A 22,575-nucleotide genomic window follows, 5' to 3' on the forward strand; every position below is an offset into this window, starting at 1 on the left:
TTCATGTGTTCATAGTGAAGTGATGCAAAGAGCTGGGGATGTACAGACGTCACTGGCCAGAGAACTAGCTGAATATGAAATGCAAGTGGAGAGAGATGTGTTGGCTCCCATGTCATCGCTTCTTGACGTAATATGACCAAAGAATAATTTATTTTTTTAAGTTCCAGTGTAATCCTACCTAGATATAAACAAAAGGACACTAGGCCATTCTGTTTTATAGGCCACCTTCTCATTTTGTTTGTTTTTGTTTCACATACACTTCCATTTTAAACCATTCTAAACTTATGTAAAATTATGCACTAGATAATGAATGAATGAATGAATGAATGAATGAATGAATGAATGAATGAATGAATGAATGAATGAATGAATGAATGAATGAATGAATGAATGAATGAATGAATGAATGAATGAATGAATGAATGAATGAATGAATGAATGAATGAATGAATGAATGAATGAATGAATGAATGAATGAATGAATGAATGAATGAATGAATGAATGAATGAATGAATGAATGAATGAATGAATGAATGAATGAATGAATGAATGAATGAATGAATGAATGAATGAATGAATGAATGAATGAATGAATGAATGAATGAATGAATGAATGAATGAATGAATGAATGAATGAATGAATGAATGAATGAATGAATGAATGAATGAATGAATGAATGAATGAATGAATGAATGAATGAATGAATGAATGAATGAATGAATGAATGAATGAATGAATGAATGAATGAATGAATGAATGAATGAATGAATGAATGAATGAATGAATGAATGAATGAATGAATGAATGAATGAATGAATGAATGAATGAATGAATGAATGAATGAATGAATGAATGAATGAATGAATGAATGAATGAATGAATGAATGAATGAATGAATGAATGAATGAATGAATGAATGAATGAATGAATGAATGAATGAATGAATGAATGAATGAATGAATGAATGAATGAATGAATGAATGAATGAATGAATGAATGAATGAATGAATGAATGAATGAATGAATGAATGAATGAATGAATGAATGAATGAATGAATGAATGAATGAATGAATGAATGAATGAATGAATGAATGAATGAATGAATGAATGAATGAATGAATGAATGAATGAATGAATGAATGAATGAATGAATGAATGAATGAATGAATGAATGAATGAATGAATGAATGAATGAATGAATGAATGAATGAATGAATGAATGAATGAATGAATGAATGAATGAATGAATGAATGAATGAATGAATGAATGAATGAATGAATGAATGAATGAATGAATGAATGAATGAATGAATGAATGAATGAATGAATGAATGAATGAATGAATGAATGAATGAATGAATGAATGAATGAATGAATGAATGAATGAATGAATGAATGAATGAATGAATGAATGAATGAATGAATGAATGAATGAATGAATGAATGAATGAATGAATGAATGAATGAATGAATGAATGAATGAATGAATGAATGAATGAATGAATGAATGAATGAATGAATGAATGAATGAATGAATGAATGAATGAATGAATGAATGAATGAATGAATGAATGAATGAATGAATGAATGAATGAATGAATGAATGAATGAATGAATGAATGAATGAATGAATGAATGAATGAATGAATGAATGAATGAATGAATGAATGAATGAATGAATGAATGAATGAATGAATGAATGAATGAATGAATGAATGAATGAATGAATGAATGAATGAATGAATGAATGAATGAATGAATGAATGAATGAATGAATGAATGAATGAATGAATGAATGAATGAATGAATGAATGAATGAATGAATGAATGAATGAATGAATGAATGAATGAATGAATGAATGAATGAATGAATGAATGAATGAATGAATGAATGAATGAATGAATGAATGAATGAATGAATGAATGAATGAATGAATGAATGAATGAATGAATGAATGAATGAATGAATGAATGAATGAATGAATGAATGAATGAATGAATGAATGAATGAATGAATGAATGAATGAATGAATGAATGAATGAATGAATGAATGAATGAATGAATGAATGAATGAATGAATGAATGAATGAATGAATGAATGAATGAATGAATGAATGAATGAATGAATGAATGAATGAATGAATGAATGAATGAATGAATGAATGAATGAATGAATGAATGAATGAATGAATGAATGAATGAATGAATGAATGAATGAATGAATGAATGAATGAATGAATGAATGAATGAATGAATGAATGAATGAATGAATGAATGAATGAATGAATGAATGAATGAATGAATGAATGAATGAATGAATGAATGAATGAATGAATGAATGAATGAATGAATGAATGAATGAATGAATGAATGAATGAATGAATGAATGAATGAATGAATGAATGAATGAATGAATGAATGAATGAATGAATGAATGAATGAATGAATGAATGAATGAATGAATGAATGAATGAATGAATGAATGAATGAATGAATGAATGAATGAATGAATGAATGAATGAATGAATGAATGAATGAATGAATGAATGAATGAATGAATGAATGAATGAATGAATGAATGAATGAATGAATGAATGAATGAATGAATGAATGAATGAATGAATGAATGAATGAATGAATGAATGAATGAATGAATGAATGAATGAATGAATGAATGAATGAATGAATGAATGAATGAATGAATGAATGAATGAATGAATGAATGAATGAATGAATGAATGAATGAATGAATGAATGAATGAATGAATGAATGAATGAATGAATGAATGAATGAATGAATGAATGAATGAATGAATGAATGAATGAATGAATGAATGAATGAATGAATGAATGAATGAATGAATGAATGAATGAATGAATGAATGAATGAATGAATGAATGAATGAATGAATGAATGAATGAATGAATGAATGAATGAATGAATGAATGAATGAATGAATGAATGAATGAATGAATGAATGAATGAATGAATGAATGAATGAATGAATGAATGAATGAATGAATGAATGAATGAATGAATGAATGAATGAATGAATGAATGAATGAATGAATGAATGAATGAATGAATGAATGAATGAATGAATGAATGAATGAATGAATGAATGAATGAATGAATGAATGAATGAATGAATGAATGAATGAATGAATGAATGAATGAATGAATGAATGAATGAATGAATGAATGAATGAATGAATGAATGAATGAATGAATGAATGAATGAATGAATGAATGAATGAATGAATGAATGAATGAATGAATGAATGAATGAATGAATGAATGAATGAATGAATGAATGAATGAATGAATGAATGAATGAATGAATGAATGAATGAATGAATGAATGAATGAATGAATGAATGAATGAATGAATGAATGAATGAATGAATGAATGAATGAATGAATGAATGAATGAATGAATGAATGAATGAATGAATGAATGAATGAATGAATGAATGAATGAATGAATGAATGAATGAATGAATGAATGAATGAATGAATGAATGAATGAATGAATGAATGAATGAATGAATGAATGAATGAATGAATGAATGAATGAATGAATGAATGAATGAATGAATGAATGAATGAATGAATGAATGAATGAATGAATGAATGAATGAATGAATGAATGAATGAATGAATGAATGAATGAATGAATGAATGAATGAATGAATGAATGAATGAATGAATGAATGAATGAATGAATGAATGAATGAATGAATGAATGAATGAATGAATGAATGAATGAATGAATGAATGAATGAATGAATGAATGAATGAATGAATGAATGAATGAATGAATGAATGAATGAATGAATGAATGAATGAATGAATGAATGAATGAATGAATGAATGAATGAATGAATGAATGAATGAATGAATGAATGAATGAATGAATGAATGAATGAATGAATGAATGAATGAATGAATGAATGAATGAATGAATGAATGAATGAATGAATGAATGAATGAATGAATGAATGAATGAATGAATGAATGAATGAATGAATGAATGAATGAATGAATGAATGAATGAATGAATGAATGAATGAATGAATGAATGAATGAATGAATGAATGAATGAATGAATGAATGAATGAATGAATGAATGAATGAATGAATGAATGAATGAATGAATGAATGAATGAATGAATGAATGAATGAATGAATGAATGAATGAATGAATGAATGAATGAATGAATGAATGAATGAATGAATGAATGAATGAATGAATGAATGAATGAATGAATGAATGAATGAATGAATGAATGAATGAATGAATGAATGAATGAATGAATGAATGAATGAATGAATGAATGAATGAATGAATGAATGAATGAATGAATGAATGAATGAATGAATGAATGAATGAATGAATGAATGAATGAATGAATGAATGAATGAATGAATGAATGAATGAATGAATGAATGAATGAATGAATGAATGAATGAATGAATGAATGAATGAATGAATGAATGAATGAATGAATGAATGAATGAATGAATGAATGAATGAATGAATGAATGAATGAATGAATGAATGAATGAATGAATGAATGAATGAATGAATGAATGAATGAATGAATGAATGAATGAATGAATGAATGAATGAATGAATGAATGAATGAATGAATGAATGAATGAATGAATGAATGAATGAATGAATGAATGAATGAATGAATGAATGAATGAATGAATGAATGAATGAATGAATGAATGAATGAATGAATGAATGAATGAATGAATGAATGAATGAATGAATGAATGAATGAATGAATGAATGAATGAATGAATGAATGAATGAATGAATGAATGAATGAATGAATGAATGAATGAATGAATGAATGAATGAATGAATGAATGAATGAATGAATGAATGAATGAATGAATGAATGAATGAATGAATGAATGAATGAATGAATGAATGAATGAATGAATGAATGAATGAATGAATGAATGAATGAATGAATGAATGAATGAATGAATGAATGAATGAATGAATGAATGAATGAATGAATGAATGAATGAATGAATGAATGAATGAATGAATGAATGAATGAATGAATGAATGAATGAATGAATGAATGAATGAATGAATGAATGAATGAATGAATGAATGAATGAATGAATGAATGAATGAATGAATGAATGAATGAATGAATGAATGAATGAATGAATGAATGAATGAATGAATGAATGAATGAATGAATGAATGAATGAATGAATGAATGAATGAATGAATGAATGAATGAATGAATGAATGAATGAATGAATGAATGAATGAATGAATGAATGAATGAATGAATGAATGAATGAATGAATGAATGAATGAATGAATGAATGAATGAATGAATGAATGAATGAATGAATGAATGAATGAATGAATGAATGAATGAATGAATGAATGAATGAATGAATGAATGAATGAATGAATGAATGAATGAATGAATGAATGAATGAATGAATGAATGAATGAATGAATGAATGAATGAATGAATGAATGAATGAATGAATGAATGAATGAATGAATGAATGAATGAATGAATGAATGAATGAATGAATGAATGAATGAATGAATGAATGAATGAATGAATGAATGAATGAATGAATGAATGAATGAATGAATGAATGAATGAATGAATGAATGAATGAATGAATGAATGAATGAATGAATGAATGAATGAATGAATGAATGAATGAATGAATGAATGAATGAATGAATGAATGAATGAATGAATGAATGAATGAATGAATGAATGAATGAATGAATGAATGAATGAATGAATGAATGAATGAATGAATGAATGAATGAATGAATGAATGAATGAATGAATGAATGAATGAATGAATGAATGAATGAATGAATGAATGAATGAATGAATGAATGAATGAATGAATGAATGAATGAATGAATGAATGAATGAATGAATGAATGAATGAATGAATGAATGAATGAATGAATGAATGAATGAATGAATGAATGAATGAATGAATGAATGAATGAATGAATGAATGAATGAATGAATGAATGAATGAATGAATGAATGAATGAATGAATGAATGAATGAATGAATGAATGAATGAATGAATGAATGAATGAATGAATGAATGAATGAATGAATGAATGAATGAATGAATGAATGAATGAATGAATGAATGAATGAATGAATGAATGAATGAATGAATGAATGAATGAATGAATGAATGAATGAATGAATGAATGAATGAATGAATGAATGAATGAATGAATGAATGAATGAATGAATGAATGAATGAATGAATGAATGAATGAATGAATGAATGAATGAATGAATGAATGAATGAATGAATGAATGAATGAATGAATGAATGAATGAATGAATGAATGAATGAATGAATGAATGAATGAATGAATGAATGAATGAATGAATGAATGAATGAATGAATGAATGAATGAATGAATGAATGAATGAATGAATGAATGAATGAATGAATGAATGAATGAATGAATGAATGAATGAATGAATGAATGAATGAATGAATGAATGAATGAATGAATGAATGAATGAATGAATGAATGAATGAATGAATGAATGAATGAATGAATGAATGAATGAATGAATGAATGAATGAATGAATGAATGAATGAATGAATGAATGAATGAATGAATGAATGAATGAATGAATGAATGAATGAATGAATGAATGAATGAATTCTTATATACCGCACATATCACCAAGTCTCATGGCGGTTTACATTTCTGTGGGGTGAGATCGGACGTCAGCATGTGAAGGCGCCTCTGGCAGCCGCTATCGGTCCATATTCGATCTCACCCACCCACCCACTTAACCCAAGCATGAGTGTGAAAGATGGAAGGCCAGACCACAACACCGGGAACTACGTCCCCTACTCTTACGAACAGTGTGTGGGTTCTTTAACGTCCCACAAAGTAATCATGAACAAGGGTTGTGAGACGGGACCTACGATTTATCGTCCTTATCCGAGAAGACTAGAAAGTCTAACCGTTTGCAGATGTTATTACAAAGGCAGCACTTTCTCCTTAGTTATTTAAAGACCCTAAGTGTTGGTCCGGCCGGGGTTTGAATTGCGACCTCCCGCACGGGAGCCTGGTGCTCTACCAACTGAGCCAATGTGCAGTTTTTGCTCATTTTGCAAAGCTTTATACTCCTGTCATGTGTATGTAAATATGTACAATTTTCAAGACCTACCATGTTTTCTCTGGGACACTCATTGGTTTAGGTCATGCAGCTGGAACACTAATGTTGATAAATTTAAATATGTTGTACAAAGCTATAAAAAATACTTACAACTGTTATAGAGACTCCCCCCCCCCCCCCCAAAAAAAAAAGTAATAATAATTATAATAATAAACAATAATAAAATATAAAACAGTAGAAAACATTATTGCATATGGTTCATTGTAAACATAGACTACTGATATCATTCAGCTGATTCTTTGTTGCATTTCTTGGATTGTATCACAAAATAATTTTGATAGAGAGACATGACACACTTCATGTATATTTTTTACTTTACAGAATGATATCCCAAACATCAATCAAATAAAGAAGAAGTTGACAAAAGCAAGACTTGACATGGACACTGGGAAATCAAGGTAATGTAATAATAAGTAACATACTAGAAGACCATGCAGTAAAGTTCAGAATTTCCAGAGCTTCTTTGCATGTTAGCTTAATTGACTCCCAATGATGTTTTCTACACACACCCACCCATCCCCACCCCCCTCCCTGGCCCATCACTGCACATTTGTTATCTTATGTTCATTGTAATATTTAAAATGACTTTTAGGCCAAATGATTTCAAACTATAGACAAGTTAAATTTTATTTCCTTTGTATCTGTACGTGTCTTCCTAACAGTGGAACTTCCATTATATTTTGTTCAGGTGGATGGCAGCTGTCAAAGTGTCTCATGGAGCAAATAAAGATATGCTAGCTGCTGCAGCCAAAGCCGACACGCTGAAGACTGAATATGAAGAAGAGACTGGAAAGTTTGAAGCATGCCAAGTTAGTACTTAATATGGGAATTACATGTTATTTGTTGCCAGAACTGAGTTAATTATTGCATATAGATGGGTGAAATGACAGCTTTGCACATTAGGGCCATTTATATTGAGAATACTAAGTGGAAGCCGAACTATCTTGGCACTGATTTAGTGTGAACTTTTGAGCATTCAACTCAAAAAAGAAAATTAAAAATTCAATGTTGTGTGTGTCCATTCTATACATAAAACTTTGAATAATTATGGTCATTTCATGTTGTTGACATTTTGCTGAAGAGGGCAAAGAAAGTTACTATATGAATTGAAAATTCATATCGCAAATGCAGAGCAACAGTTACTGTATTCATTAAATCTTATTGTTTTATGACATATTCGTGTTGATGTTGCTATCATACTTCTTAAGGTCCCTATTTGTAAACCTCACCTGGGTAATACTATTTGTTTCAATGGTTTAATTTTCCTCGACATCAAGTGATTTCCATTCTGAATATTAACTTGTGATTAAATTTAACTGTACTACATGTATTTGTAACATTTGTTTGCAGGACACCCTTACCACAGAGCTTTTGAAATTTGTTTCAAGGGAGGGGGAATATGCCAACTGGATAATCAAGGTAAAGATTTTATCTTAAAATGTTCTTAAATCTTGAGCTACAGTGTATGTTTACATGGGATTGCACAAATATATCGATTATACCCAAACGTCATAGAATACTTGGCTGTTAGTTAAGTAGTTAAGTTGCCTCTTACTTCCTTGTTCATGTTTCAGTTTATTGAAGCACAGTTGGACTATCACCAAAGAGTAGTGACAGCACTGGACAACATCCTACCAACTCTGAAGTCTCTACTGGGTAAGCTATGGGGTGCCGTTTGTAAATTTATTATTTAGACCAAATTCATGCTTTTTTTCAGTTATTTATAAACAATATTATTGGAAGTAATAGAAAATTTATTTATAAATAAATAACAACATTATTTTAATATCAGACAAAACTGACTGCTGTGTTTACATGATACTGTTTTTAGATGAATCCGAACTTCAGCCTGTGTATGGCTGTCCACTGGAGGACCACCTAAGAATACAGGAAAGAGAGATTGCATTTGTAATTGAAGAATGTGTTACATTCCTCTACAGAGAAGCTATGGGTGTTCAAGTAAGTCTACTTTCTTTTAATCATTTTAGGTTTGAGATCCTCCTGCTCACCAAATGTCTCTATTATGACTTCTATTGTGCTTCTGTTCCACTTCATTCTCACTTCCCACTCTTTTGCTAGATAGTTCTGTCCTGTTTTCTAGCAAAAAAAAAAAAAAACTGACCCTAGCTAACCCCAACCCTAACCCTTCTAAACCTAAAGTTTGTAAAAATCCTGACTTGTTCTCTTGTTAACCCCATTTCTCCCAGCTTCCCATACAAACAGCCATTATGAGAACTACTGGGTGGCCAGTTGACTAGTAATCAATGTATTTCATCCTTGTTAAGTAGAGTCATTGTTTGTTTGTCTGTCTGTCTGTCTGTCTGTCTGTGTCCTCCCAAACTAACTGGAAGTCAACACACAATAAAAGTTGATTGATCAATCAACAACCAACCAACTCAACACACTTAATATGTGGAATGTAGCAAATAATATTATTAGTGATCATGCTTTGTACAACAAAATGGCATTCACTGAGAAGTAATACTGCTTTGATTATCCTGTAGGGTCTTTTCAGACTTGCTGGAAGTGCTGTGAAGATCAGGAAACTAACGGTAAGCTACATTGTACAGTGTATGTTTTTATTCAATGTGAAGTTCATTATGTAAGCCATAATTTTGCCTTAATCTAGCTGTACTTCAAAATGGGGCTGATGTTTCATCCTTCTTGTGCTGGAATTAAAGGGCCCACAGAGTTGGTAGAAAAGTTCCCTGTTTACCGGTAGACAGTAAAACAGTCATTTGTGTCTTAAAATTTATGGACTACAGAGATTCAAAACACTGAAAGCGTGGACTTGCAAGGCACGATGCTCCAAAAGCATGGAAATACCAATATTTCTTGATTCAGGATTCTAGTGCTTCTCCTAGTTTTACTTTTGATTTTATATGGACTGTTCTGCAGTTTAGTCCCTGGTTGGCTTAAGATGTTTTTTTCCATAATTTTTTAGGCAGAATTTGATGCTGGTTTAGTTGATCTATCAGAGTTTGAAAGTGATGTTCACATTGTTACAGGTATGGTTCCAAATTTATGCTTCATTTTTGAGTTTAGTACTGCAATGTATATTCTGATTTTATGAGAAACATTTAGTAAATATTAGATTAATAAAAAATTATTTTAATGTTAATTTAATGGCAAAAATTTACAGCATGCCACCATGACAGATTTACTTTCTTATCAGGGGCACTGAAGCAGTATCTTCGAGAACTTCCAGAGCCTCTCATGACTTCCACTCTGTACAATGAATGGATACAGGCCTCAAGGTAAGGAATTACATGTACACCTGATCTTCAAGCTTTACAAACTAAGCAAAGTAAATTTAGTATAAAACAAACAAAGTACAGACTGAGCAGATTCAAACTCAAAAGTGCTTTTAAATATTACCCAGTTTAATTTTCACTTGTACTTGTCAACAGTGCTGGTTGCTACAGATAAATCAACAGGACACTATCTTTAGTTGCAGTTTATTTCTAGTTTATTCAATCGTATTTTGACTAAGATTTTCTATCAATGAAGAATTAATAAAAAGACTCGCTGTAACCCTTGGGTCTCCAAGTATGGAAAAAGGTTGAGGAAACCTGTAGTAAAAACAATGTTTGTGAGATAGAATAAAAGGGGGAACATGTTGATTAAGCCTTCAAGGGAGGGGGAGGGAAGGTACCGTAAACTTTAGACTCTTCTGCCACTCCCCCTCACCCACCAGCAAGAGGAATTTTTGTGATAAACTTCTCTACTGTCTCATGGCAATTTAGTTCTGTTCTTATACTTCCAGTCAAGTCTTCTAACAACAGAGAGTTCACACTTTATACAGTTCACAAGTTAACTAACTGGGGCAGTAGTTGTTTGTCATTTCTAATACTGATAAAAGGCATATTATTAATCAACAGTATTCAAGAAAATGGTACCAAGTTACAAGCCTATTGGACTATTGTAGAAAAGATGCCACCATTATACAAAGCCAATCTCAGGTCAGAAAGGTTTGGTTTGATTTACAAGTCTGGATTTGACCATTGACAGTTCTGAGTGAATGGTTCCCTTCTGCTTGAAGAATTTTGGGTGGGGTTTGTGGCTCAGGTCTTGATCTTAACCAGCATCTACTCTAATCCTCAGAATGTTATTATTTTTATTTATTATTTTATTTTATTTTATTCATTTAATTATTGCCACGTTACGTATGAAGTAGTCTCATACGTAGCCGTTATTAGGGTCACCAAGCGACCGGAGAGACAGAGAGAAGCGTTGCGTGACGACCCTAATAACGGCTGCGCGCGTAAGAGACTACAGTTGAAGGACTGAGTGTAAAGAAGGACCCATGTACGTATTTAGGCTAAATTTTGGCATACATTCAATTAGAACAAGTCATCCAATTCTTATGCACTCATAGTTAACAAGAATTTGTTTCTTTGCAGCCTGATTTCACTGCAGAAATGTTTTAATACTACTTCAGCAAATTTAGTCCAAAAATGCACAAAAGTCCTCTCTTCTGATACAATTACTAGAGGAAATTCATATGACTATGGACTGCTTATGTGTCTTATCACTTTGTACATCATTGTTCCCTTCCTGCTCCTTTCAGGTACCTGATGAAGTTTCTTGGGAAACTCTCCGAAAACAGTGAAGTTAACAAAATGAGTGCAAGCAATATTGCTATTGTCATAGCGCCCAACATCATTTGGTCACCAGAGGATGAAGGGTAAGCGAGAGCTTCTTGTATACTTTATGAAAAAGTGTCAACCGACTGATACATTCCTCAGAAAAGAGACATTTGAACAACACAGACCAGGCAGTAGCCTCATGAGCTAGAAAATATTTGTTGTGGAAATTGCTACAATTCATGGTAATGAAAATTTCTGAGACCATTTAGCTTACGTAGCAAGCGTTTCCGTGGGAATTGTGTATTTTTCTCTTTTTGACCGCGCGGAAATCAAACAGCAAAAAACCGCACTTGGGTTACGACCCTGTGGATGGGTTTTTTTCAGTTTGCAAAGACAAGCTATTTACTTTCAAAAATAAGCGACAACCACCAAGCACAAAATTAATTATGATGCAGCAATTAAGTGATGTACATACCTCACTCAGGAAAAAGGCATTTTAACGTAACAAGCCAGGAAATTCCCTATCTGAGTAGTGCTCATTTTGTTACTTGCTCTCTAAACATCAGGGCCGAGTTGTTCAAAGCTCGATTAAGCTAATCCTGGGTTAACGTGAACTTTCATTCGATTTTAATGACTAGTAATTAAAGATATTTCGAAAAGGGTTTATGTCCTTCAATTTTGACTTCGCCTTTTCTTTGCCATTAGCTTAAAATTAGCTTTCTAAAACATTTTTAACGAGCGAAATGAGAACGTTGGTTAACTTTTAATCGAGGATTAGCGTACGTTAATCGGCTTTCGAACAACCGGGCCCTGGGCCAAGAAGGTTTATTATTTACTTATTCATTTGTTTGTTGATTGTCCTCCAGTGGTGTGAATGTTCAGCACACTGGTGTCCAGTCCTCAATTGTAGAGGCGTTAATTCAGCATCATGGTTGGTTCTTCCCAGAAGGTAGGTGCAGCCAGACAGTCAGTGTTGGCTGATATCAATTTCGACATCATGACATTTCAGTGTGCTTGAGAATTAGTTTAAGCATCACTTTAAATTACAAACTGGACTTACCTTTCAACTTCTGGTAGTTCAAGTCAAATGTCGCCTTCATGAAAATATCCTGTTGTCATTGTCGTTGTTATTGTTTTTTAAAACAGAGATTGACTTCTCTCGTAAAACTGTTCTTGAGACAAATGGATCAAGCCGGCCCCCAGTTGATCAGAATACTGAGCAGAAGAAAGCCTCGGGGGAGTTCAAGAGTGTCACGGGTGGCTTCTTAGAGGAAGTTGTCAGTCTCATTAGTCTTAAGAATTCTGACAGCTGTTCCCCGAACGATGATAGGTAAGTGCATGGCCTTAAACCGCGGCTACACGAATAATTTTTTGCCTGCAGGCGGTGAAATTATCCACTCTTGCACAGGGGATGCAACAGCCTATACTTTGTCGCAAGATATTCAACTTTGAATTTCTCGCGTTATTTTCTTCTGTGATTTTTTAAGCTGTCGCGTCGCATGTGCGATTTTCGCTGTGGGCTGGCGACGTGAAAGTTTTTTATCTTGTTTTTGTTTTTTCTGAATTGTGTCGCCTATTCAAGGAAAAAAAGCCCGTGTTGTCACAGCTTTATGTACGGATTATTCACGTGATCTGCTTACTGATGGACACGTGACCTAAAAGCCCGTGTTGTTGCAGCTTTAGGCACCGATTATTCACGTGACAGACACATGACCAACAAAAGCTCGATTTTTATAAATGCCAGAAATGTAAAGGGTGTTGTGTAAGTTTACAACTGAGAAATCCAATTTTTAGCCAGTGTAGTTTATTATGAAAAACATAATAAAATGAAACATTTGAACTTATCCTTATCGTCCTGTGAATTTTCTTCTAGTTCTCAAGCGTCAGATGCAACCAAACCAGCAGTCAATGACGTGGAGCATAACCCCGCTCTGACAGCCACGCCTCCACAGAAGAAAAAGAACGCTCCCCCAGTGTCAGTGAAATTCATGGGTTCCTCAAGTCCAGTGGCTACCTCAGCACCCCCGCTACCCGGCCCCAAGCCCAGCGCGACCTCGGTTGGACCATTGAGACCTTCGAACCCTCCTCCACCTCCTCCATCTAAACCTGTAAAAAGATAAAGTAAAGAATTATGTTTAAGGAAATATTAGTTAACAATAGTATGAGCGACTGAGCTGGTCAAGAGTATCTAGCAAGACTTCAGCTGCGGTTATATACCAGGAAAATTTTGCTTGCACAGGTGATACGCCCCTCAGTGGAAACTCATGGTCGCGTCGATTGGGCTCGATGAAAATCGCACATTTGACCGCCTTTGCACAAGCGAACTACAAGCCGCACCTTATAGTCATAGTTAAGTATCGCGGAAAGTCAATTCAATACATTTTCCGGCTACTTTTTCTGCGTCTCCAGGGCTTGAATTGGAACAACATCAAACAACTCGCCCAGGATCGTGCTGACAAGTGTAAAAACTGGTGCCACGAAGATAAGGATATTCTTTGAGTATTTTAGCTGCCACGTTGCCTTACAAAGGGTGACTACACGTACGATTTACGTTCTCTTTTCAAACATTTCATCTCCTTTGCAAGCAAAATTTCGTCCGAGTTTCCGCGGCTTTCTAGCTGTGCGAACCTTTATAATTTTGTTCCACAGTTTTATACCAACACATTCCGAAGTTTTTGGAGTGGCTATTCGAGAAAGTGGCACACTTTCATGCTGAAATGCTAAATCTGTTGCAATAACTTAGTTTTAGTCATTCAGTTTACCATTGAACATAGTATTCACATATAAGAAAAATAAGAAAAGTTGGCCGTTATCAGTAATTATGGTATACCTCGATCCAGCAATGAAATATGTTGTATGTTGTTGTTTGATTTTTTTTTTGTTATTTGTGCATGATTTATACTTTTTTAAAATTTTTTAGTCCTTCGTGCAACCGGCAACAATCAACCAATGATTTTTATTTGAGTGTTGAAAGTAATTTTGCGTTTGCTGTGGTTTAGCAAGCATTGTGATTGGTTAAAAAACCGAGTACTTTCCGGCTTTACTGTATATTTCATATATTCATTCAAAAAAATTATTCGCATTACTTTCTGAAGCAATTGGAGGTAAAACCAAAACCAATCGTATCTTGCTCATACGCGTTTTCCCGCGTTTGACGCCGTACATTTTCGATTGGTTCGTTTTGTTTTTAAAGCCTAGCGACGCAAGCGTAGGCGCAAGTACAAGCATAAGCGTAAGAGCTTTACGTCAAGTGAGCACAAAAAAAGCAAAAATTTTGATCCTTGTGCTTGTACTTATGCTTTTCGTTAGTCGTTTGGAAATCTCTCCTGATTGGGTGTGAAAAACCTGCTTGGCTACGTAAGTTGCTCAAAGTTTTAAGCCGATAAAAACCCAACAAACGCAGAACCAAAGGAAATGCGTGATTTCGTTTAACTTATCAATTGGTAACGGAAAAATTAAAACTTAATGTTGTCCGACGTTTTGACGATACTAGTAAACTGCTCTAGATTCTAACAAAACCGGTTTATCAAACTAATGGTAAATTCTATTTGTGTTTTGAGCTTACCCGTAGTTGTCAACTATATGCTACACATTACAAAATCGTTGCCTAATTTGTAAGGTGAAATACATATTTTCCTTTTTATGGCACTTTGTGAATTCATCCCGGGAGCATTTCTGAAAAGGAGAATGTGTATTAGTTTGGGTTTGATATAGAATGTATATTTTATATTTTTAAACTGGCGTCTGGTAATGAATTATTTTATCTTAATCATCGAGAAAATAGAGTAAAATAATAAAATAATAGGACTTTTATGATAGTTATGATTCCTGGTAAAAATAAAAAAAGCGATGTTAAATTAAGAATTAATCAATTTAAGCTTGTTGGTTTATAAAATAAGAATTGATACTTGTATTTTTGTTAAAGGTAATGCCATAGTATTTACCTTTCTAAAACAGAATAAACTTTATAGCTTCGAACTTGGAACATGTTATAAGATTTTATGCTACTTTTAGCTTCATAATAGATTATTACTGTTGAGTGAAATAAATTCCGATAAATATTTTGGTTTTGTTGCTTTTGAATGTTTTAAACAGCACGATGCGAGGCCTGAGGACACAGGCACTTCACTCTCACCACAGGTATACCATCCCCTATCCCGTGAGTGGTGTGTCAGTGCAGATTTGACTACGAGTACGAGATTGAGTACGAGTATGACTTCTCAAATCTAGTTTGTGTGTTTTAGATAACCACCTGTCGCACCAATCTTGTTGCTAGAGTCTCCTTATCTGTTGTTAAACAACGGGAAGGAGCGAGAGTTCCGAGGATGCGACTGATTTGAAATTTGAAAGTTGTACTCGCATTCAATTTCGTACTCCTACTCTGATCTGAAGGTACCTACTGTTGGGATCTTGAAACGAATTACATTGCTGTTGAGATTGATATTACTGGTGAGGAATTTTTTAGAGTCACTTCGATCTGCATGGTTCAATAAAGTTTCAAGTAAATGTGTAGTGGTTACTCAACCAGATTTACGTTAAACTTTGTTTTAACCATACAGATCAAGAGGACCCTAAAAAAATCTGCTATGCCCTCATGGAAAAAAAACTCTTAATAGCCATGCAGTTTGTCAAAAGTAACACCCGGGGGTACTCCCTTGTGTAAGCTATGCAGGTGTGTACCGCTCCAAGGGGTACGGACAGGGTGAAGAGTTGAGCCCTTTTCCCCGGTCTGAAAACAGGTATCGATTTTAACTGTGTTGGTTGGAAAGTATGAAAACGGATATGGGTTTTACAGCAAAGGTCTGAAAATTAGTACCGATTTAAAAAAAGAAAGAAAAAAAAAACATGTCAGAGTTTAGAGAAATTAGCGGCGCACTGCCACCAAAAATCTCCATGAGTAACCCCGGGAGGCAAAGCTGACGCCACACAAAGAACGGAAGATGGTATACCTGTGCAGTAGGCCTTCACTTGTCTTTGTTGTCGTTATGTCTAGCAATGTTGTTTTGTTGCTCGTTTTTTTGGTTCCAATAATGTAACACGTTGCAAACGGGAGCATGTCGACCCTATGATCCATCTTCCCTCCGTCGCCATAGGAATACCCTGCTCACAGCTCTCTCGTATAGTAGGAACGAGAGAAATAATCTAAGAGCGAACTCGAAATAATTCAATAATTAGCAATTCTTACCTGACAATCTCGGAGCCTGGAATAGGCTATCAGAGAAACGTCGCTGGCGACGGGAAGCGATGAGAGGCAGGGTGGGAAAGGTTTTATTGTTCTGGTGAGCCTGAGGCGATGGTATTCATAAGTTACGAGATGCGCCAATGTGTCTTCGGGCAACTTAGACAAGGAAGTACGTCCACTCCTAAAACTGTTGCGCTTATCACGGTTCTGAAATGGAATGATGAAAAATAATTTGATCTACAGTCATTTTTGGAGTTGAGGTGATTCCATTGAATTGCTTTGCGCATTCTTACTGCGCGTAATTTGTTGCGTCATTCGGCCTGGAGTTGAGTGCGCCACTCCTTTGGTCATTCCACCGGTGTGAACAGGATATGGTTGGACATATGTCATTTTTTACTATATGTGATCTGTCCATGCCAGTTCCTGTTGTTTTAGTTGAGAGTTTTGTTTAGATTACGGTATATCTTTCATTACCACACATGGATTAAAATTTGTAAATCGTGAGGTTTTAAAGAAGCCTATTATAAATGTTTGGCAGTATCGGAATGTCAGTCGAGTAATGAATACCTCCAATACCTCTAAAGTTCCGTAGTGACAGTTCAATGTCATTTGTTCTCCATTTCATTTAGACCGCATTCCAATGATTTGGTCAACTTTCTCAGCTTTTAAGGCTAATGCACGGAAAAAGAAAACTGAAGAGACAAGAAAAGGGAGGAACAAAACTACAGTACGATCTCGATAGAGAACATTGAAATGCGGATGTACGTCGCTTTAGAGAAAACAGCCGGATTTAGTGTCACCCTTGCGGATCTGGTGACATCAAGTGCATTTCACGTGTCAACGGTTGCCGGATAAAAGGGTTCTTTTTGTGTCACAAACGGGACTTTGTCTGTGGAAATTTTACACGTTAAACGTTATATCGACAACCGTCAGTCTGCTATTGAAACCGTACCACAAATTATGGCTCGGGTAAGTTTTTTACTACCCGCCGGGTAGACGTCCGCGTATACTAAATAGCTTTACTTATGGATATGAATACGGTATATGAAACATGCGTTTGAACTGCTGGGATGCTGGTGAAAGACTAAATAGAAGAAAGATCCTCGCCGGGTAGGGTGTACAACGAGGTTCTTTCTACTATTCTGATCTTTCACTCGCAGTTCAGATATATGTTTCATTTATTCACATTCATTTATTCATCCTTGTTCATTATACGGTGGACCTTATCATGACTTCACATGACGTCCTTACATTTTCCGTACGTTGGCTACAGCATTGCAGACACTTTGTGATACTTACATAACAGGGAGTATCGATGAGCCAGTTAAGGCACGTGACATTGAGAAATTCGTTCGTAGACGGTACAGAAGATAATTGGCTCACGCGGAGTTTAGTGAATTTTTACCAGAGTAAATGTCACATGCTTTCTCCTTTTCTTTTGACAAACATCGTGAAGTAGAGCTGCCGGAGTTTCCACAGGTAAAGATGCTGAAACCCAAAGTTCTCACGGAAATCCTCGGCCAGGCCATCAGTGGTGGAGTTATTAGCTCGCTGTAAGTTGCTATAAAATAATGAACGTTTAAACAAAGCTTTTCATCTGTTACAAAACATAAAAGGTAGCCTTTTGGATCTTCTTAAATCTGCTTAATTGTACCTTTGTTTGAAGGCATTCAAAGGGTTAAACGAAACTGTTAATTTCGTTCATGATCGATAGTACATTGCAGCTGTCTGTTTGCTGCCTTATTTATTTATTTATTTAATGTTTATTTAATAGAATTTAATGGCACAAATACAAATAAAAGAGAATAAAAGAGCCATAAGGATGATCTGTAGAAGAGTCAAGACCCCATACGATACAGATCACCTGATAACTAAACTTAATAAACAGAAAAAATGTACATGAATATGAGCTAGTAACAAAGAACAATTTTGTACAAAAGCACACAAACTTTCATTCTCTATGCTATGAAATTTCGTTGCATTTATTTTTTAAGAATGAGCAGTTTGACAGGAATGACTCAAGAACTTGCCAAAATAGAAAGTTTTGGGTAATGACGGTAATAATGGCATGTTCAGGGTAATAACAAGGGTTATAGATGGCCCCTTGAGCCTGGTTTACATTGGTGCGACAAGCATGATTATTATTACCTGACTCATTGGATAACACAGTTCCAGAGTTTTGATTGGTTTAGCAGCCATGGTATATGAGCCATTATACCATGCCCCACAAATATGGTAAGAGTATGCATCAGGGGGAAGCTAAATCAGTAAGATATGATGATTTTTTGTGGCTGTTTTTAATAAAATAATTTTTCCACTTGCAGATATGAGATGATTATATAGCCAACTCAGTACTGTGCGCCTTGTTGGCTATCTATCATCTTTTAGTATAAATCTACTAGTGTTCTATCATGAATGCCATTCTCTGATTGGCTAAGCTACTCGCTATCTATTCTGTGATAGATAGTGAGTAGCGGTGTTCAACAAAATGTCAGCCGCTTCGTCGTGTTTTTGAAGTGTCTGCAGTGAGGATATAGATAATTTACTTGTTTAGTTTTGAACGACTAGTAGATTTATACTAAAACAATTAGATTATTCGCTCTCGATTTCTATGCATGATAGCTGATTCGGGCTGCACCCTCATCAGAAATCTCGAGCTCATAATCTAATTGTCAAGTATCCAATGCACACGCGTGGACAAGTTATTGTTAAGTGAGCTAAATGCAAGGATGAGATAAGATACTGTTTTCTTTTCCTATGCTTGTCCTTATATCAGAAGGGCATATCGTGCTCCATTGTTTTATCCACTGTTTTGCGTTTCATGTGCAATAAAAACCTATGATTATGGCCAAGATTTCCATTTTTATCACAAAACAAAGCTCAAAGCAGTGGATTAAACATTGGAGCATAGAGTCCTAAAGTGTGACGTCACAAATATTTGAATTTTTGAAATTATGGGATTTGTTGAAAAATACCAAACGTTTGGAACTGAGGCAAAATTAGGATTTGTATGGAGTCATCGGGGCATAACAGAGCTAATATCTCGACCCCAAATCACAATAAAATGCTGATCCCATAATTTCATAAATTTAGTTTTAATGATGTCATCACTTTAGGACTCTATTGGGATGGGGCGTATTATTGGATGGAACTTAATTTTCATTTCAACATTGGTTGGGTTTGGAAATAAAAGCAGCAGTTGAGCACCAAAATAGCAGCTTAATCTTTAACCTCTAAGATCAAAGAAAAAAATTATCCTATCTTGTCCCGTACTTTCATGTAAAAGTACTTGAATTGGGAGAAGTAACTTTTATTAAAATATCAAAAAAATTCACCTTGGGTGATCATATCCTTAATTCTCATGGGACCTCAGCAGTTGAATAAGAATTGATATTGTAAGGAGAAATTTAATGCTGATTACTGTTAGGGCTTAAAGGTTAAAACAGCTTACCCAAGCAGTCTGTGGACTTAAATGTGAGGGAAGGGGGGGGGCAGGTAGTCTTATATTATTTTAATGGATGGATTATAGTATTTGAGGTAAAGGGGATTTAAATTCAAGACTCTTGAATTAAAGCTTGTCACATTTCCTCATCTTTGATGATTCAGTCATGTCAATTTTAACCATACATGTAAATCTCCAAATATAATATTTTGTTAGACTCATCAACCAAGAAGGATCATTGTTGTCATATGCTGGGTCAGGCGACAAGGATGCAAAAGTCACTGCAGCTATTGCTTCTAGTATATGGGCAGCTTATGAAAAGAATGGCAAAATGGCATTCCACAGTGATGAGCTCAAAATGATCTTCATGAATTGTGAGGTAAGTATCTGATCATTGTCACCCTTTCAGTGATGCAGAAATCTTTACACTTGATCATTATGGTGATGTTTTTGTTTCTCTCCTTTTGCAGGATGGAAAAGTTGCTATCACTAGAGTGGCTAACTTAATCCTGTGTCTGTATGCACAAGAATCTGTGGGACTTGGAATGCTGAAGGCTAAGGTATATAATAATGAATTAATTTGTATGTCGATAACAAATCTCTCAGGGAGAGTCACTGTTGTCTTGAAGCATTCATGTACAGTTATCGAAGAAAGTATGTATGACAAAAATTCTGAAGAAAATTTTAAACCCTAGGCTTACATGTAATTATGCACTTCAACATTGGCTGGGTTTTACAGTAAAAACAGGTTGAAACACTAAGCTACATATTACTGTAACAGGTTAAAACAGCTACTGTTAACAGTCTGTGCACTCATATTTGCGGGAGATGTTGATTGTTGGAAGATGACGAGACTTGGTAGATCATTCTTTATGCATGAAAGCATTTATGGGCTAATTTATTCTTTAAGTTTTCTCTTCAATAAATAAAGGGTTTTTTTGTATATTTTATTGTACTTGAAATCAAAGCATGTTGCTGGGCAGTTTTGCTACAGAGTACTGTAATGGGAAATAATTTGGTCATTATCTGTAGAATATTGAAAAAGAGATTAGACTTTCCAGGATGACATTGGGTTGCAGTAAAATGACAAAATAATGGAAATTACTTTTTTGAGAAAATGAGCATTTAGCTGCAACAAGGAAAGTGTTGCAAATTTCAAAACCTTGGAAATCCCAAACGCTGTCGGCTCATTAGTGTTTATAATTTGTTTCCACTTTCTTTCTATCAACCTTCTAAAGCCCATTATTCCTTTCTCAACAGACAGTAGCCTTGGCTGGGTATCTCGAGCAGCCACTGAAGCAAGTTGTAACATCATGACCAGCTGATTTAGAAGAATTCCATCAGACTAATAATAATTTATAAATGCTGCATAGCATGGTAGAATATTTTTTTCACCTCAGTCTATGAACAACTTGTGATTATACAGTAAACAAAAGATATTCTAGGATTTATTAAAATCTATTGGAGAGTTAAGAGCATCAACTCTGCAGAAGATAAGGCAGTTACATTGTGCAATTTTTCATGCATTGTCTTGCCATGCTCTAACATTTGCAATGCAGATTAACAGTGAACAGTCTTCACACAGTAATGTTTTGTTAAATTTGACCAGTAATGCCACTGAGAGACGTGTTGTTCCAGAAATGTCCACATACCGCCATGGAAGTTTTGTTGGTTTGAATTGCTCCACCACTCTGGAAATAACAATTGAGCTTTTGAGAGCCCCTGACTAACCATTTGGAATTTTCACTGACCTTTCCTGGAGTAGTAGTATGGATATTTTGATTTCTGGAGTTGCACATTACATGGGTCAACGCCTTGTGTAACACTACCTTTTAATTCAAGTTAAGTTTAGTTTGGACAAAACAATTTTCCTCTTACACAGCCTTACATCGTACACCATACAGTGAAACTGTACAGCTTGTCAAGTAGATTGATATGACAGTATTAGTAGAGAACTCTCTTGTGCATTGCATGTCATTGATGGTTGCAATTTTCATTCAATAAAATTATACAGATTAAAGTATATTTTTCTGAATAAACCACGTTCTTCAATAATTAGATGTCTTTTATTTTTCAAAGCTTCCATAGCTGGTTACCCCGGGTGCCAGAGGTTACTTT

General features: G+C 34.0%; 2 protein-coding genes across 6 annotated transcripts in view; both read left to right on the forward strand.

Annotated features, from left to right (window-relative positions):
* LOC146458507 (rho GTPase-activating protein 44-like) overlaps positions 1-15,896 on the forward strand; it is a 22,146-nt gene extending 6,250 nt beyond the window's left edge. For both annotated transcript variants that reach the window (XM_085091004.1, XM_085091005.1), the window contains 14 exons: positions 16-127; positions 7,566-7,642; positions 7,933-8,053; positions 8,595-8,663; positions 8,819-8,900; positions 9,076-9,203; positions 9,749-9,796; positions 10,189-10,252; positions 10,420-10,501; positions 11,126-11,206; positions 11,815-11,931; positions 12,700-12,782; positions 12,980-13,163; positions 13,707-15,896. In XM_085091004.1, the coding sequence (XP_084947130.1) occupies positions 16-127; positions 7,566-7,642; positions 7,933-8,053; positions 8,595-8,663; positions 8,819-8,900; positions 9,076-9,203; positions 9,749-9,796; positions 10,189-10,252; positions 10,420-10,501; positions 11,126-11,206; positions 11,815-11,931; positions 12,700-12,782; positions 12,980-13,163; positions 13,707-13,953 (1,495 nt within the window). In that variant the 3' untranslated portion in view covers positions 13,954-15,896. The remainder of the gene's footprint in view (positions 1-15; positions 128-7,565; positions 7,643-7,932; positions 8,054-8,594; positions 8,664-8,818; positions 8,901-9,075; positions 9,204-9,748; positions 9,797-10,188; positions 10,253-10,419; positions 10,502-11,125; positions 11,207-11,814; positions 11,932-12,699; positions 12,783-12,979; positions 13,164-13,706) is intronic.
* A 1,929-nt stretch (positions 15,897-17,825) lies between these two features.
* Positions 17,826-22,512, forward strand: LOC146458508 (ragulator complex protein LAMTOR2-like). Of its 4 annotated transcripts, none has more exons than XM_085090580.1 (5): positions 17,826-17,984; positions 18,475-18,568; positions 20,674-20,836; positions 20,928-21,017; positions 21,718-22,512. In XM_085090580.1, the coding sequence occupies exons 2-5, from the start codon at positions 18,501-18,503 to the stop codon at positions 21,772-21,774; spliced, it is 378 nt and encodes a 125-aa protein (XP_084946706.1). In that variant the 5' UTR covers positions 17,826-17,984; positions 18,475-18,500; the 3' UTR covers positions 21,775-22,512. The 4 variants fall into 4 exon arrangements, with proteins under 4 accessions (XP_084946706.1, XP_084946704.1, XP_084946705.1 ...); XM_085090578.1 differs by having other exon boundaries at positions 18,495-18,568; XM_085090579.1 differs by having other exon boundaries at positions 17,827-17,984; positions 18,472-18,568.
* The last annotated feature ends 63 nt before the right edge of the window (positions 22,513-22,575 follow it).

The sequence above is a fragment of the Pavona decussata genome, unplaced genomic scaffold (assembly GCF_977016875.1).
Source record: "Pavona decussata unplaced genomic scaffold, jaPavDecu1.1 SCAFFOLD_233, whole genome shotgun sequence".
Lineage (NCBI taxonomy): Eukaryota > Metazoa > Cnidaria > Anthozoa > Scleractinia > Agariciidae > Pavona > Pavona decussata.

What these genes read in the sequence shown, in the direction of transcription:
- LOC146458508 (XM_085090577.1), top strand. Translation starts at nt 18,429, where the DNA reads ATGTCACATGCTTTCTCCTTTTCTTTTGACAAACATCGTGAAGTAGAG. An exon ending in GGTGGAGTTATTAGCTCGCT is followed by an intron (nt 18,569 to 20,673) that starts GTAAGTTGCTAT and finishes ATATTTTGTTAG; the next exon opens with ACTCATCAACCAAGAAGGAT. An exon ending in TGATCTTCATGAATTGTGAG is followed by an intron (nt 20,837 to 20,927) that starts GTAAGTATCTGA and finishes CTCCTTTTGCAG; the next exon opens with GATGGAAAAGTTGCTATCAC.